The 13,497-nt window shown below is 61.1% G+C and overlaps 2 protein-coding genes and 1 non-coding gene across 4 annotated transcripts; 1 reads left to right on the top strand and 2 right to left on the bottom strand.

Moving 5' to 3' along the window:
• Positions 1-1,493: 1,493 nt before the first annotated feature.
• RANBP1 (RAN binding protein 1) lies at positions 1,494-7,704 on the bottom strand. The gene is made up of 6 exons (XM_036874280.1): positions 7,432-7,704; positions 6,234-6,370; positions 4,556-4,713; positions 3,113-3,241; positions 2,385-2,450; positions 1,494-1,927 (listed from the first exon to the last, which is right to left on the bottom strand). Exons 1-6 carry the CDS (start codon positions 7,444-7,446, stop codon positions 1,791-1,793), a joined length of 642 nt encoding a protein of 213 aa, XP_036730175.1. The 5' UTR covers positions 7,447-7,704; the 3' UTR covers positions 1,494-1,790.
• Positions 2,217-2,342, bottom strand: LOC118880409. Its single transcript, XR_005016285.1, has one exon. It is a non-coding gene; the product is annotated as a small nucleolar RNA SNORA77 (small nucleolar RNA).
• Positions 7,697-13,462, top strand: TRMT2A (tRNA methyltransferase 2 homolog A). 2 transcript variants are annotated; one of them, XM_036874278.1, is made up of 12 exons: positions 7,697-8,113; positions 8,234-8,799; positions 8,994-9,102; positions 9,351-9,532; positions 9,711-9,825; positions 9,917-10,032; positions 10,109-10,220; positions 10,664-10,786; positions 10,964-11,039; positions 11,310-11,426; positions 11,562-11,658; positions 11,747-13,462. In XM_036874278.1, the coding sequence occupies exons 1-12, from the start codon at positions 8,078-8,080 to the stop codon at positions 11,976-11,978; spliced, it is 1,881 nt and encodes a 626-aa protein (XP_036730173.1). In that variant the 5' UTR covers positions 7,697-8,077; the 3' UTR covers positions 11,979-13,462. The 2 variants fall into 2 exon arrangements, with proteins under 2 accessions (XP_036730173.1, XP_036730174.1); XM_036874279.1 differs by lacking the exon at positions 11,310-11,426.
• The last annotated feature ends 35 nt before the right edge of the window (positions 13,463-13,497 follow it).

Raw genomic sequence — 13,497 nt, 5'->3', positions numbered from 1 at the left:
AAAGGCACGTGTCCCCCTTGAAGAGGTCCCTGCCGACTGCCTGGGCAGAGGGGTCCCGGGTGGGACGGACCCAGTGAGGCCATGGCCCAGGTGTCCTCTCCTGAGCACAGCAGAGTGCCTGAGCTGCAGGCCAGGGGACTGACCTGGAACAGCGTGGCCATTTCGTGCCCCACCCGCACCCCATCACACACCCCCTCACACACCCGGGACTCGGGGAGTCCACCTGGACATATACTGGCTGGGGGCTCAGAGAAGCCCCCAGTGTCCCTGCTCATCCTGGCTGTCACACCTTGCAGTGCAGCCTGGTCACAGCACGGCTGTGCCCCAGCCACCCTGAGGGGCCACCCCGCTCAGGGTTCCCCCCTTGGAGACACATCTCCTCACCCAAGAGGAGGGAAATCAGCCTGGCATTTTACAGCAAGTGGGATTCACCATGTACTACAGCCCAAAGCAGAGGCGTTCCACGTCCCTTCTGTGCTGGCAGGGGTGTCTGACCACCCTTCCCTGGAGAAGGACCAAGGCCCAGCACCAGCCTTTCCGGTCAATGCATCGTGACCTCCACCAGCATCACGACTGAAATGGGGAGGTGCAAAAGCTTCCACGTCCCTCCCTGGGCCTCCCTGGGCAGGAAGGACCACCACAGGTGCCTGGCGAGCAAGCAAGGCCTAGGGATGCCAGCATGTGACCAAGGCCAGTGAGGTCTTCAGTTTGGCTTCCTTTGGAGGCGCCTCCACCAGAGGGGCCAAGGAAGTGAGGTTTAAATGGGACACGGGACACAGGGAAGACAGGCCAGGGCTCGGCCATGATGGAAGCCTCTGATAGATGCTCCAGGGTCGGCTCCTGCCGTGCTCCTCCCCCTCCCCTGCGGGAGCTCCTCCGAGCCCGGGTGGTCTCCCGGGACACAGGCCATTACAGGCATGACCCTGTGCTTGGAAAACCTCTCTGTTGCTTAGGCCTACCTGCCTTACAGGACAAACTCCAAATGGTACTAACCCGCTTGCATCCCTGAAGTCGTCCCTTACTGAAATCTCCCGCAGATGTCCCCGGCCTCCACCCAGACGGAGGGCCAGGAGCACACAGACAGGTCTTCTCCGAGGATGGCTGTGGGGCTGAGCCCCACCTGCGCCAGGCACCAGGCCAGATGTGCACGCTGTGGACGGGTGGCTCCGCCAGGGCTGAGGGCCAACAAAAGATGCCCGGCCGAAGCCAGGGGACCCATTGGGTCTCTCTGTGCCACAGCCAAGGGGACCTGGTGGGCTTCCTCTCTCCCCCAAAGGCCAGGAAAAAAACCTCCCTGCTCCCGGCCATGGGGCGAAGCAGGGCTGTTTAGGTCTCCAGGACAGCACTGGCTTCCCCAGGCCACCTGCCCCACCAGCACCAGCTCAGACGCACCGCGGCCCAAAGGCCACACAGCAAAGCGTGTGTGACGGCCAAAGGGGCAGGAACCCACTGTCCCAGGATGGGACCGACGCACACATGGTCCTGCCTCCATGCAAGTTTCAAACGTGTTGTTTATTTGCTATTTTGATGACTATAAATAAGTGTTTCCACTATGGAAAAGAAAGTTAGCACAGTACATTCTCACGACTGGGTAATGGATTTTCTGAAGTCGTCTTCATTAGGGCAAAAACTTAGAAAAAAACAACCTGAATGTTGGAAGTCAGTTCTTTATATAAAGTCCCTTGTAAAAACAAAACAGAATAAAAACAAACCAAAAAGAAGGGTGCAGGGCAAAATTTAAAAAAAGAAAAAGGGAAAAGACAGGGAGAAAGAACACAACGGGAGCCGACTCATTGCTCCTCCTCAGCCACCTCCTTGGTCTCGTTCTCGGGCTCCTTGGTCTCATTCTCGGGCTCCTTGCCCTCCTTCACCGAAAGAGCTTCTAGCTTCTCAGCTACTTTCTCGGCACTATCATTTTTGCCAGATCCTGCCAAGACACAGGAACGCGGTAAGAAGGAATCACTGCTCTGCCCAGCCCCATGGCAGCAGGCAGGCCACTTCCCTGTGTGCCTCCAGGTAAACACGTGCTCATGCCTGGGACCCCGCTCAGGATGCTGGCGACCAGCATGGGGCCCTGAGTAAGCAGGTGACCACGAGGACCTCTCCAAGCCCCTGCAGCCCCCGGGAGACTCCAGGCGACGTCGTGACTTGGCTGCTAGGCCAGGCCAGAGGGCACGTGCACGGGGCCCCAACGGCTGGCTTGCCCCTCAGAAAGCACCTGTGTACCGGGGTGGCTGCGTTGCCCTTGACAGGTCAAAGTGGTCACAGCCCCCCGGAATGCTGCTGTGGCAGACGGAAAAAGCACCTGCCTGGGGCTGCAGCCAGGTGCAGAGTGAGTCTGCAGAGCCCCCCCGGGCGCCCGCCACCCCATGGGCATCTGGCACCTTTCTTTTCTCTCTCTTCAATCTCTTTCCTGCATTCTTCAAACTTTGTTTTGAATTTCTGTGCATCTGCAGAGATAAGAGAAGATACCCCCCTAAGGTCCCTGAGCAGCGAGGAGTACGTGTCCTGGTGGGTCTGAAACTCCAAGGTTCACAAGGCCCATCCCAGGGTGCCCCAACCCTCCACCTTCCTGCCTGACTTGGCACCCATCTGGGCAGGGCAGGGTAGCCTTGTTCCTGCCAGGTGCTCTGCTGTCTGCTCCTGCAGGCCCCATTCCCAGAGCAGAGGCGAGGTCCACTCAGCATTGGATGTTCAGCTACTGGGGTGCTGAGCCCCAGCACCCAACCAACCCCCCAGGGCCCACTGGGTGCTGCTTTTGACAACCCGAGCTGGAAAGATGTCCCAGCAGGGGAGAGGTCTGCCTGGGCACTGCCCTTGCTGGCACCCAGGCCACGGTGAGAGAACAGGTCGGCCCTGGGCAGACTGCCAGCACAGCCCCCTGTGAACTCAGCAAAGGAACCGCACTGTCATGGACTCAAGAGTCTGGGCAAGACCTCGAGGGCACTTAGGTCCCTTCCCCAAGGGCCCATCAGACAGCAGGGCAGGATCAGTCCCCACCACACGCTTCCCAGCTGCCGTCAACTCTCCCGGGAAAGCAACAGCACTGGCGTTTGCAACCAAACCGCTACACCGTTAAGAAGCAGCGGCAGGCTGGCCCAGGCCTGCTTACTCTCGGCGTTAAGGAAGCGGATGGCCAGCAGCTCCTGCTTGGGGCACTCGTCGGCGAAGTCTGCGTGGGTATTCCAGACCCAGGCACGGTCACTGCCTGCGTTCGGCTTCAGCTCCATCATCGGCGTGACTGGAGAGAGAAGCCCCATGAGGATGGTGCAGCTGTCAAGCTGGCCCACCCACCCTGACCCCTGAAGGCCCGAATTGGGGCAAAACAGGCCTGGTTTGGGGTTTGCCAACCAGGCTTAGACAAAGTCCTGTGGGATCCCGATTTTACCCAAACCTCTGAAAACACCCTATGTTCACATAAAACCAGGACCGCTCTGAATCGAGGAACAGGGTGGCCCATTCCCTGACCACGAGGACACCTCAGCGAGGGTTTCCAATCCCAACTCAGCCAAGGCCTCCAATGCCACCATGGCTGCTCACGCTCAGCCCCATGGCCCTGCCCCTGTCTGAGCAGCCCCCAGACCCAGGGCAGACATGGGCCACAAGGCCTGGTGGGCCCAGCCCTTCCAGTGGCTGTGTCCATGCTTGGCCACTCCATCCGGGACCTGGCCCACAGAAAGTGGGGAGCGGCAGAGGAGCAGAAGCCAGGAAGTGGAGTGATCACCCAGGAAGGCTCATGGTCAGACCAGGCCAACCACTCTCAGCCTTGCACTGCCCAGGGACACCACGGGGAACGAGGCCACCGGAAGTGGACACCGAAGGCCTCGTGACCTGCTCGTATGTCACAGAAGGTTGAGCCACGGCCGGGAATAAGCACAGCTGTCCATCTCCTCAGACCTCGCACAGACTCAAGGGGGACGAGCTCCCCAAGAAACAGGAGCACCCCAGAGCCACGTTCACCCCACGCCCCTGGCAGAAGCCTCCTGAGATACAGGACATGCCCAGCCCCAGGAATACGTCACATTCTGAGCCGAGAGCGGTCATCCCAGCCCACAGACACCCAGTGAGCCCACATTCCTACAGGGCACCAGGCCTGGGACCCACCTGCAGCTCACAGCAAACAACCCAGTGACCGGCCTGGCTCTGGGAAAAGCAGGGGGTCAGGGAAAACCCCCGGGGAAACACCTCAAATTGGGTTGGAAGACGAGGACCAGGCCAGAGCCGATGGCCTGGGCAGGGTGGGAGGACCATGGGGCAGGGACATGGAGTCTGGCCCGTGAAGGCCCGGGGGACTGTGGTGCCAGGAGGCCCCTCCCTGCTCATCTGGCCACATCACCCTCCAGGCCGCTCCCTCTGGTTCCTGCCAGGGTCACCTGTGTGCCCAGAGGAGGGGCCCTGCCCCGCCGGACACGTTTGCTTCCAGACACACTTGCGACTCCAGAGCAGCCCAGTGACCAAGGGACTGACATGGGGGGAATCTTACTGTCACCCCTTTGCCAGCCAAGCTGCAGGTGGCTTTCCCTGGACGCCCCACACTGTGCCCGGGGCCACCTACTGTAGTGGTTGGCGCAGATCTTGAGGGTCTTGTCCCTGCGCATGAGGAGGCGGATGGTCCCCTTCTCCTTGTGCTTCAGCAGCTTGACGTCCCCAGTGCCCCGCTCCTTCCACTCCGGGAGGTCGTTCTCTGAAGCGAACCGGAACAGCTTGGCCCGCCTTTGAGGAAAGCCGTTGAGCGAGGGGTTAGGCAAGCACAGGAGGGGACGAACGAGCCTGCGCCCGCGGCGTCACAAGACACCCTTGCCTTTCTTTTTACTCCCAGTACCACAAGTCAAGACGTCAACAAAAGAGTGAGACGGCTCAACAAACTCCAGATTTTTACTTCACAATAAAAAAAGGAAAAGAATTTCTACAGTTGCAACATATTCCAACAGGAAGACCTGACCTCTCAGAGAGCCCACCGCGTCCTGGGCAAGGCTGCAATCATGGGGCAGGGGGCTCCCTGGCGTCCCCGGCACCACAAGGGCAGCACGGAAGTAGGCAGGGGCCGAGGAGCCTTCCCTCTGCTGGGAAGACGGGGCTGCAGGCCTCTGCTCAGGCCACCAGGCTCTGGCCCAACAGCCCGCCTTCCTGCCCAGAGCAGCCCTGCCCTTTGCTTCCCCACAGGACCCCAGCTCAGCCGGTCCCTTTCCTGTGGAAGACTGCTCTCCGAACTCAACTCTGTCAAGGGAGATGCATCCTCAGGAAGAAGCCCCAGGCCCATCATGAAGGCCCCACCCACTGGCCTCACTTCCCTCAGGACGCCAGGAGGTGCAGCAGCATTTCTACGCAGATCAGACCCAGAAAACCAGTGTCTTTATGGAGCCGCCCAGCACCCTCTGAGACCCAAAGGGTGCAAACAGCTCTCCTTCCCCAGGCCCTTGGGAGTGGTGGGGAGGGGCTGGTCTCTCCAGCCTCCCTGCTTTAGAGAGAGGAGTCGCAGTGCTGGTGATCCCCTCTGCTTCCCTCCCCTGACCCACAGGAAAGCACTCAAACCATAACCTGGCATCTTGGACAGAATTTGAAGGGGTGGAGAGTTTGCTTCCCCCTGATTTCCACTAACTTGTAGCTACATTAGCGTCTCCTGCGATCCTGCGTGTCCGCCGGTGCCGTCACTTTGTTGCACACATCTGGATGCACGGCTTCTGTGACCACTGCTTCAAAGTGACACGGCCACCGTAGCTTCTTGTTGAAAGCACCAAGAATCACGTATGATTTTTAAAGAGTAACTTTAATAACTATAGCACCGCCCACTCTCATTTGTAATTCCAGGCATTGTTTTGTACACTAAAAGTATTGAATCTGAAATTCATAAACTTTAAAGTACCCCCACATTTAAGGAAAAAAGATAATAGTAAAGACCCAATGCTCAACCAGCGGCAGGGGGCTGAGACAGTCTTAGAGGCAAGGCTGGCAAGGACAGGGGTCTTGGGGAGATGTCCCTTGTGGACAGAGCAGTGGTAACATGACACCTGGGAGTGCCCATGCCCTCCCCAGGACCGGCCTCAGGGCAGCAAGGACACCCAGGACCTAGGAATGAGTGGATTCTAACAACAGCCTTGATTTCCACGTGGGAGTAGCCATCACAAAACCCTCAGTGTGGTTAAAGGTCAAGCCAAGACCTTGACACCCGTAAGAACCAGTTACTATCTTATACTAAAAATGCCTACTTCTGAAAAAAACACCAACTTACTTACATTTTAAAAAGCTCCTCTTCATCTTCTTCCAGCGTTTTAATTTCTTGCTCAGGAAGAGAAACTATTGGTTCAAACTGGGGGTCATGGTTGGACTCGTCGGCATTCTCAGTGGAGGTGTCGTGGTCCTCATGGGTGTCCTATGGAGGAGGGTGGAGATATGACCCTACTGGCCACGCCAGAGCTCACCAGTGGCCAGAGCCATCATCCCCACTAGTGAAGGGCCTCACCACAAAGCAAGGGATTAAAAAAGCCTTTCAACTCAAAACTTTTCTCCGGGATCTGCAGGGAGACACCGGACTCTGACACCCTCCCCCAGATGCAACAACCACACCTGCACAGACTGACTGGGCTCCTTAAACCCTGAAACTCCCAGTGCCGGGGAGAAACTGCCCCAGGCTCCTCATCTGTAAGATGCAGATGCTGGTACTGCCACGCACAGACTAAGGACACGATGATGGAGAAAAGAGGGCCTAGAAACAAACACTACCCTTAAAACAAAGCAACCCTTTGAGTTTTTACTGGTTGAGAAAAATCTGTGCTCTTGCTTAAAAGGAAAAAAGTTGTGATGGGTCTGCTAGCGTTTATACAGAATTCACAGTTCTGCCGGCAGTTATACCTAGGTTGGGAAAATTACGTTTTATAATTCAAAAGAATTCACACAAGAGCTACAGAATTCTAATCCAGTGCAAAAAACTGTAGAGCACAAAGGATCATGTTTTAGGTTGTCTCACGGAGCACGTGGCTTGGCAATCCACAGCCCAGGAGTATAAGACGCCCAGACTTAGCTCCCGGGCTCTGCCCAGAAAGGCAGGCCTTCGCCGGCTCCTCGGCCGGATCGCACCGGGCCGCACGGCCACCCCCGGGCCCCCGCCGCCACAGGCCGCCCGCCGGGCCGCGCGGGAGCGGAGGCCGGTGGCGGCTCGGGGACCAACACTGGATGAATGGGGCTTTGCGCGGGCCGCGGGCGGGGGCCGTCTCGGTGCGGGGCCCGCGGGGATCGAGCGGGAGGCCTGGGCCCGACCGCGGCCCGGCGACCAGGAGCGAGCGCGAGGCCCGGCTGCCCCAAGGTCACGCGGCCCCGCGCCCGAGCCCGCTGGCCGACGGGGGTTGGCGGCGGCGCGGGCCTCCCACGTGGCCGCCGGTAGCGGCCCCGGCCCGTCCGGCCCCCGGCCCGCCCGGCCCGCCCGGCCCGGCCCACCTTGGCGGCCGCCATGGGCGCGGCGGCGGCGGCGGCTCGGCTGGCTCGGTCGTCGCGGGCTCCGCGGCCTCTCGGCGGCTGGTCGCAGCTCCTTCCTCCGCGTCTGGCGCCGGCACCTCCCGCCCGCCCTCTCTTCCCTCCGCCCCGCGACCCGAACCCCGACCCCTGACCCCGGCGGCGGGAAACGCGCCGCGATTCAAAACCAGCGCAGCTTTATTGGCTCAGGCGGCGGACACTCTCATTGTCCAGCCCGCCCCACGCTTCCCGCCAAAACGCCCGCGGCGCATGCCCGGCCCGCCCGGGGGCCGGGGAGCGCGCACTCCCGGCGGCCCTCGCGCGCACTTCCGTCCGCGGCCGCGCGCGCCCCTAGAGCTCGCGGACAGTGCTGGGGGTCCGAGCGGCGCGTGGCGATGACGTCGACGGAAGTGGGGACGATAGAGACGCGCCGCCTCAGCTGCGCGCGCCGGCGGACGAGAGAGTGGTCGGCGAGGAGGGCGGCGGGCTGCGCAGCCCGTGCCCGAGACCCGGACCTGAGCGCGGAGGGTACGAGTCCCGCCCCCGCCCGGGCCGGAGCAGGGCCGGCCTCGCCGAGTCGCAGCCGCTCTCCGCGCGCCCCCCGTGTGCCAGGCCCCGGGCGAGGCGGCGGATGGAGCGGACGATGGGTGACGAGCTCGACGGCGAAGTACGGTGAAGGGAGACCCTGGCGGAGCCGGGGGCGGGTGGGTGGTGAGATGGGACGGAGAGGGAGAGGCTCGGGGCGCGCGGGCCCCAGCCAGCCCGCCTGTCTGCTGTCTCCACGCAGGGCCGGGCGCGCGTGGGGGGCCCCGACCAGGACGGCAGCAGCGCTCCGGGCAGCCCCGCGGCCCCGGGCCCCCAGCAAGGGGAGGAGCAGGCCACGGGGGCCGGGGCCGCGGGACCGGGTGCTCAGCCGGGGCCCTACAGCTACATCCGGGCCGGCCTATTCACTTCGGAGATCTTCAAGCTGGAGCTTCAGAACGTGCCGCGCCACGCCAGCTTTAGCGACGTCCGGCGCTTCCTGGGCCGCTTCGGGCTGCAGCCCCACAAGACGAAGCTCTTCGGGCAGCCTCCCTGCGCCTTCGTGACCTTTCGCAGCGCCGCCGAGCGCGACAAAGCCCTATGTGTGCTGCACGGCGCCCTGTGGAAGGGCCGGCCGCTCAGCGTGCGCCTGGCCAGGCCCAAGGCTGACCCCTTGGCCAGGAAGAGGCAACGGGAGGATCAGGGGGAGCCGCCTGCCACCCCCGCCACGTGCATCGCTGATGTGGTGACCCCTCTTTGGACCATGCCCTACGCGGAGCAGCTTGAAAGGAAGCGGCTGGAGTGTGAGCAGGTGCTGCAGAAGCTCGCCAAGTGAGTGTGGGTGCAGGCACTTCTGGGTAGAGCGCCCATCGGTGTCTCCCTGTGCGCTCAGCCTGCTCAGATACCCCTTTGGGGAACTAGCCAGTAAAAACCCTGTGTTACCGGTGGGGACAGTGAGGTTCCAAGAAGGGGCCCAGGCGCTTGGGCAATTGGAGCCTGACCTCTGCCCCTCCTTTGCCCCGCAGGGAAATTGGGAGCACCAACCGCTCTCTGCTCCCTTGGCTGCTCTTACAGAGGCACAAACACAACAAGGCCTGCTGCCCGCTGGAGGGGGTCCGGCCGTCACCTCAGCAGGTCAGGGCCTCTGCTCTCACAGAAACTCCTCTTGCCTGGCTCTCCCATCTCTCTTTCTTCTGCGTATCTGCTTATGGTTGTCATCAAGTGTTTGTTAGTTGTCAGCCTTCTGCCCTGGGCTGCCAGGGCCTGCGGGGGAACCAGGGCCTCGCTCACCAGTGTCTTTTGCTGTACACTCTCCATGCACGAGTGCTGGACCGCCGGGGTAAGGATGGGTGTCTTTCTGTTTCCTTCTCCCCTTCCTGCAGACTGAGTATCGGAACAAATGTGAGTTTCTGGTTGGTGTCGGGGTGGATGGGGAAGACAACACGGTTGGCTGCCGGCTTGGCAAGTACAAGGGTGGGACGTGTGCTGTGGCAGCTCCTTTCGACACCGTGCATATTCCTGGGGCCACTAAGCAGGTGGTGAAGGCTTTCCAGGAGTTCATCCGGTGAGGACACGTGGCTGGGCTGGTGGCTCCAGGACATCCCGAGGCAGTCTGGGAGCAGAAGACCTGGGTCCTATCTGGGGGGTCTGGTGGGTGTGGCTGGAGGAGAGAGCAGGGACGCTGCTCACCCAGTCTTGGTTGGCAGATGTCAGGGACTTAGGGCCATCTGTGGCTCCCACAGGTCCACTCCCTACTCGGCGTATGACCCGGAGACATACTCGGGTCACTGGAAGCAGCTGACTGTGCGCACCAGCCGCCGTGGCCAAGCCATGGCCATTGCCTACTTCCACCCGCAGGTCTCAAGCGGGTGGCTTGCTGGGGGAGGGGTGTCTGGGCCAAAGCAGACTTCGACACAGTCTTACGGGCCTTTTCTACTGCTTGCTCCAGAACCTGAGCCCTGAGGAGCTGGAGGGGCTGAAGGCTTCTTTGGCACAGCACTTCATGGAGGGGCCGGGCAAGACCAGTGGGGTGACTTGCCTCTACTTCGTGGAGGAGGGACAGCGGTTAGTAGCTCAGGTGAGGCTGGGCGGGTTTCTCCGAGGACTGGTGACACCGATAGACCCACCTTCCCGCCTACAGAAAGACCCCCAGCCAAGAGGGCCTGCCTCTGGAGCATGTGGCCGGGGACCAGTGCATCCGCGAGGACCTGCTGGGGCTGACCTTCCGGATTTCCCCTCACGCCTTCTTCCAGGTGACCAGATCCCTGGGCTCCGGGCTGGTGCAGCAGAGAGGGGAGAGCATCCAGGCAGTGAGCTGCCAGGGCTGTGAGGTCGGCCACCTGGAAGAAGGGCTCCTAATCGTGGCCACTCGCTAGACCCTGGTGACCACCCTGTGGGAGGGTGGCTTGTGGGCACGACACCAGGTTCTGGCGCTGGTGGGGTCTGGTATCTGCTGCTGCAGGGGTCCCATGGGTCCAGCTCGCGAGGAGGTGGGAGGGGGGCGGCATTGAGTTGCTTTCTCGGGCTGGGAGACTGGGTGTGGACGGAGGGACCCTGGGGCTCTCAGGCAGTTAGAGGTGGGGAAGGGAGTGGCGGGCGGGGGAGGGGGGCGACCAAGAGCACAAGTGCCTGGGGATGCAGACACGGGGGCTGGAGGGCAGCAGGGAGGCTGCTCTGATGCGTAACCCACGCCCAGGTGAACACTCCCGCGGCTGAGGTGCTCTACACGCTCATCCAGGACTGGGCCCAGCTGGACGCGGGGAGCACGGTGCTGGACGTGTGCTGCGGCACTGGCACCATCGGCCTGGCTCTGGCCCGGGTGAGCCCTCCTACCCTGGTCAAGAGCATGCTCTCCCCCACCCCACTCTTGTGTCGTCACCCATTCTGTCATGACCCCCCAAGAGAACCTCAGACTGTTCCAGATCCTCTTCCGCTGCCCCCCCAGAAGGTCCGGGGTGGGGAGGGGCGCCATCAGTCTGACCTGTTTTTGCTCCAGAAGGTAAAGAGAGTCGTGGGGATCGAGCTGTGCCAGGAGGCTGTGGAGGACGCCCGGGTGAATGCCCTGGACAACGGTGAGAGCCAGCGGGCCTCGCAGTGGGTGGCAGGTCCTGTGTGTCCCTCCACACGGCACCTGGGACCCACCCAGTGGCTCCTAGGGCTCATGGGGTGAGGGCAGAAAGGGCCCCTACTGTGTGGACCTATTGTGCACCCACGATGCCTGGGGCTGCCCCGCAGGGAAGGGTTTTCCTGAGGTGTCTTCTGGGGGCTTCTGGACATGGCTGGGCAGGTCTCTGGGGGGTGTCCCGGGCCTCATGGCAGGGCTGCTGCTGTGCCACCTCCAGAGTTGAGCAACGTCGAGTTCCATTGCGGGAGGGCCGAGGACCTGGTGCCTGCACTGGTGAGCAGACTGGCGTCCCAGCAGCTCACGGCTGTCCTGGACCCACCCCGCGCAGGTCTACGTGAGTGGTCTCCACCTGAGGCATGGTGCGGGGAGGCAGAGGGTGGCCAACTAGGCTGCCTGGCCTCGGGCCCCTGTCCGCTCCTTGAGGGGGAGCCACTGGGGACTCTCCCTTGAGGGGTCTGTGCCTCCCCAGATTCCAAAGTGATCCTGGCTGTCCGCAGAGCTGAGAACCTCAAGCGACTCCTATATGTCTCCTGCAACCCCCGGGCAGCCATGGGCAACTTTGTGGAGTGAGTGTGGGGCCTGGGTGGACGGGGCCTCACCCCAGGAGACCCTGCTGTACCCACGCAGTTGACCATGGCGCTCCCTCCCATACAGCCTCTGCAGGGCCCCGTCAAACCGGGTGAAGGGCAGTCCCTTTCGGCCAGTCAAGGCTGTGGCCGTGGACCTGTTCCCACAGACCCCACACTGTGAGATGCTCATCCTGTTTGAGAGAGTGGAGCACCCCAATGGCATGGGGGCCCTGGAGCCCCAGGATCCTCCAGTCCAGCCCCCACCAGGGCCCCCAGGTGACACCCCAACAGAAACCAGGGCCTCCCCCGCTTCTTAGTCCTCTGGGGTAGCGGAAACCAGCCCTTCCAGAACTGCACCCAGACTGCATCACGGGCAGAATCCAGGGGCTCCCCGAGTCCTTGCCCTGCCTGGCATACTCAGGCAATAGCCACAGAGGGTACAAGACCCCTGTCCCCGTGGGCTCCTGTGGTCTGCTCCCCCCTCACCCCCAGAACGGGCCGCAAGGGCTGGAATAAACAAGTGCTGAATTACCAATGTTTGTGATGAGAACTCAGAGCCTGGCACACAGGGACTCCCCTCTACCCTCGCCACAGGTGCAAAGGGGCAGGGCCAGGAGCGCTCATAAGAACTGGCCCAGTTGGAACAGTTCTCCCAGCTCTTCGTGTGGCCAAAAGTCCTGGTGTCCCAGCAGAGAGCCTGCTGTCTGACGAGAGACAGAGGCCTTGTGGCCAAGGGCCAACTGTACACATGGCATGGGGAGCACAGAGCAAGATGCTGCCCTGTTGCCCTTCCCCACCCTCATTGCAGTCCCATCCCCAAAGGAATATACCTCCCAGTGACCACAAGAGCTAGGGGTGGGGTTGGGACACTGCTCAGCTGCTCTGGCCTTCAGGGCAGCTCTGGCCAGTTGAGGACCCATGGCCAGAAGAAAAACAGACCAGCCATTTCCTTTTGGACAGTTTTGCTTTATGCATTCAGACAGTCAAGGCTCACCCCTACAGCCATGGCCCAGCCGCCACCTGGGAGGTACACACAGGGTGGTGGCCACCCAGAAGTGGCCTCAGCACAGGCTCCCCCTGCCCTCTGCCCCCACAGTATGGCTGTGTTCACAGGATACTTGCACCCACACACAGGACAGAGGAAGGAAAGAAGGACTCGGGGAGGCCTCAGTGAGGCTCACCTGCCTCCAGTGTGCACAAAGCTTTGGTTCGAGGTGGTGCATCTGACTGTTTTAAGGGCAAACAGTTATAGTCAAATGGTTATTCACAACTGCAGATGGGGCAGGACAGAAGCAAGTGTGTAATTATAGCAACTTGATTTGCGGACTCTTTTACAAAGGTCAGCACAGGCGCCAACCTCAGTCACGGGGGGTGGCAGGGAACAGAAAATACTGTCTCCTGTAAAAACACCACACAAGGGGAGGTGTCCAGCACTGTGCCATGAGCACACGGTGCCCTGAACAGGTGCCAGGGGCGGGGAGCCAACAGCTCACAACCAACTTGGACTGCTGGGACTCAGAGGGGACAGATCTACCCCACACCTGTCCACAGGGGCCACCTAGTCACCTGGCTGCACCAGGCGACTGCTCTCAAAATCCAGTGCCGCCCCAACATGCTCGCACCAGCTCTGGAGAGGAGCACCAGCATGTGAACGCACTGCACTGAGAGTCGTTTCCTCTCAAGTCCACGAGCTAAAATGTGTTAACTGTTCATATCTGCTACATGATTCCAAATCTATCTTCTACTCTCACTGTAAAAGTTTCTTTCCAAACGCTAAAATATCATAAAAGCTTTAAAAATTGATGGGTGGACAGACTTGACTGTGCAAAAATCTAG

This window comes from Balaenoptera musculus, chromosome 14 (genome assembly GCF_009873245.2).
Source record: "Balaenoptera musculus isolate JJ_BM4_2016_0621 chromosome 14, mBalMus1.pri.v3, whole genome shotgun sequence".
Taxonomy (NCBI): Eukaryota; Metazoa; Chordata; class Mammalia; order Artiodactyla; family Balaenopteridae; genus Balaenoptera; species Balaenoptera musculus.
This window is presented reverse-complemented; position numbering and strand designations above follow the sequence as displayed.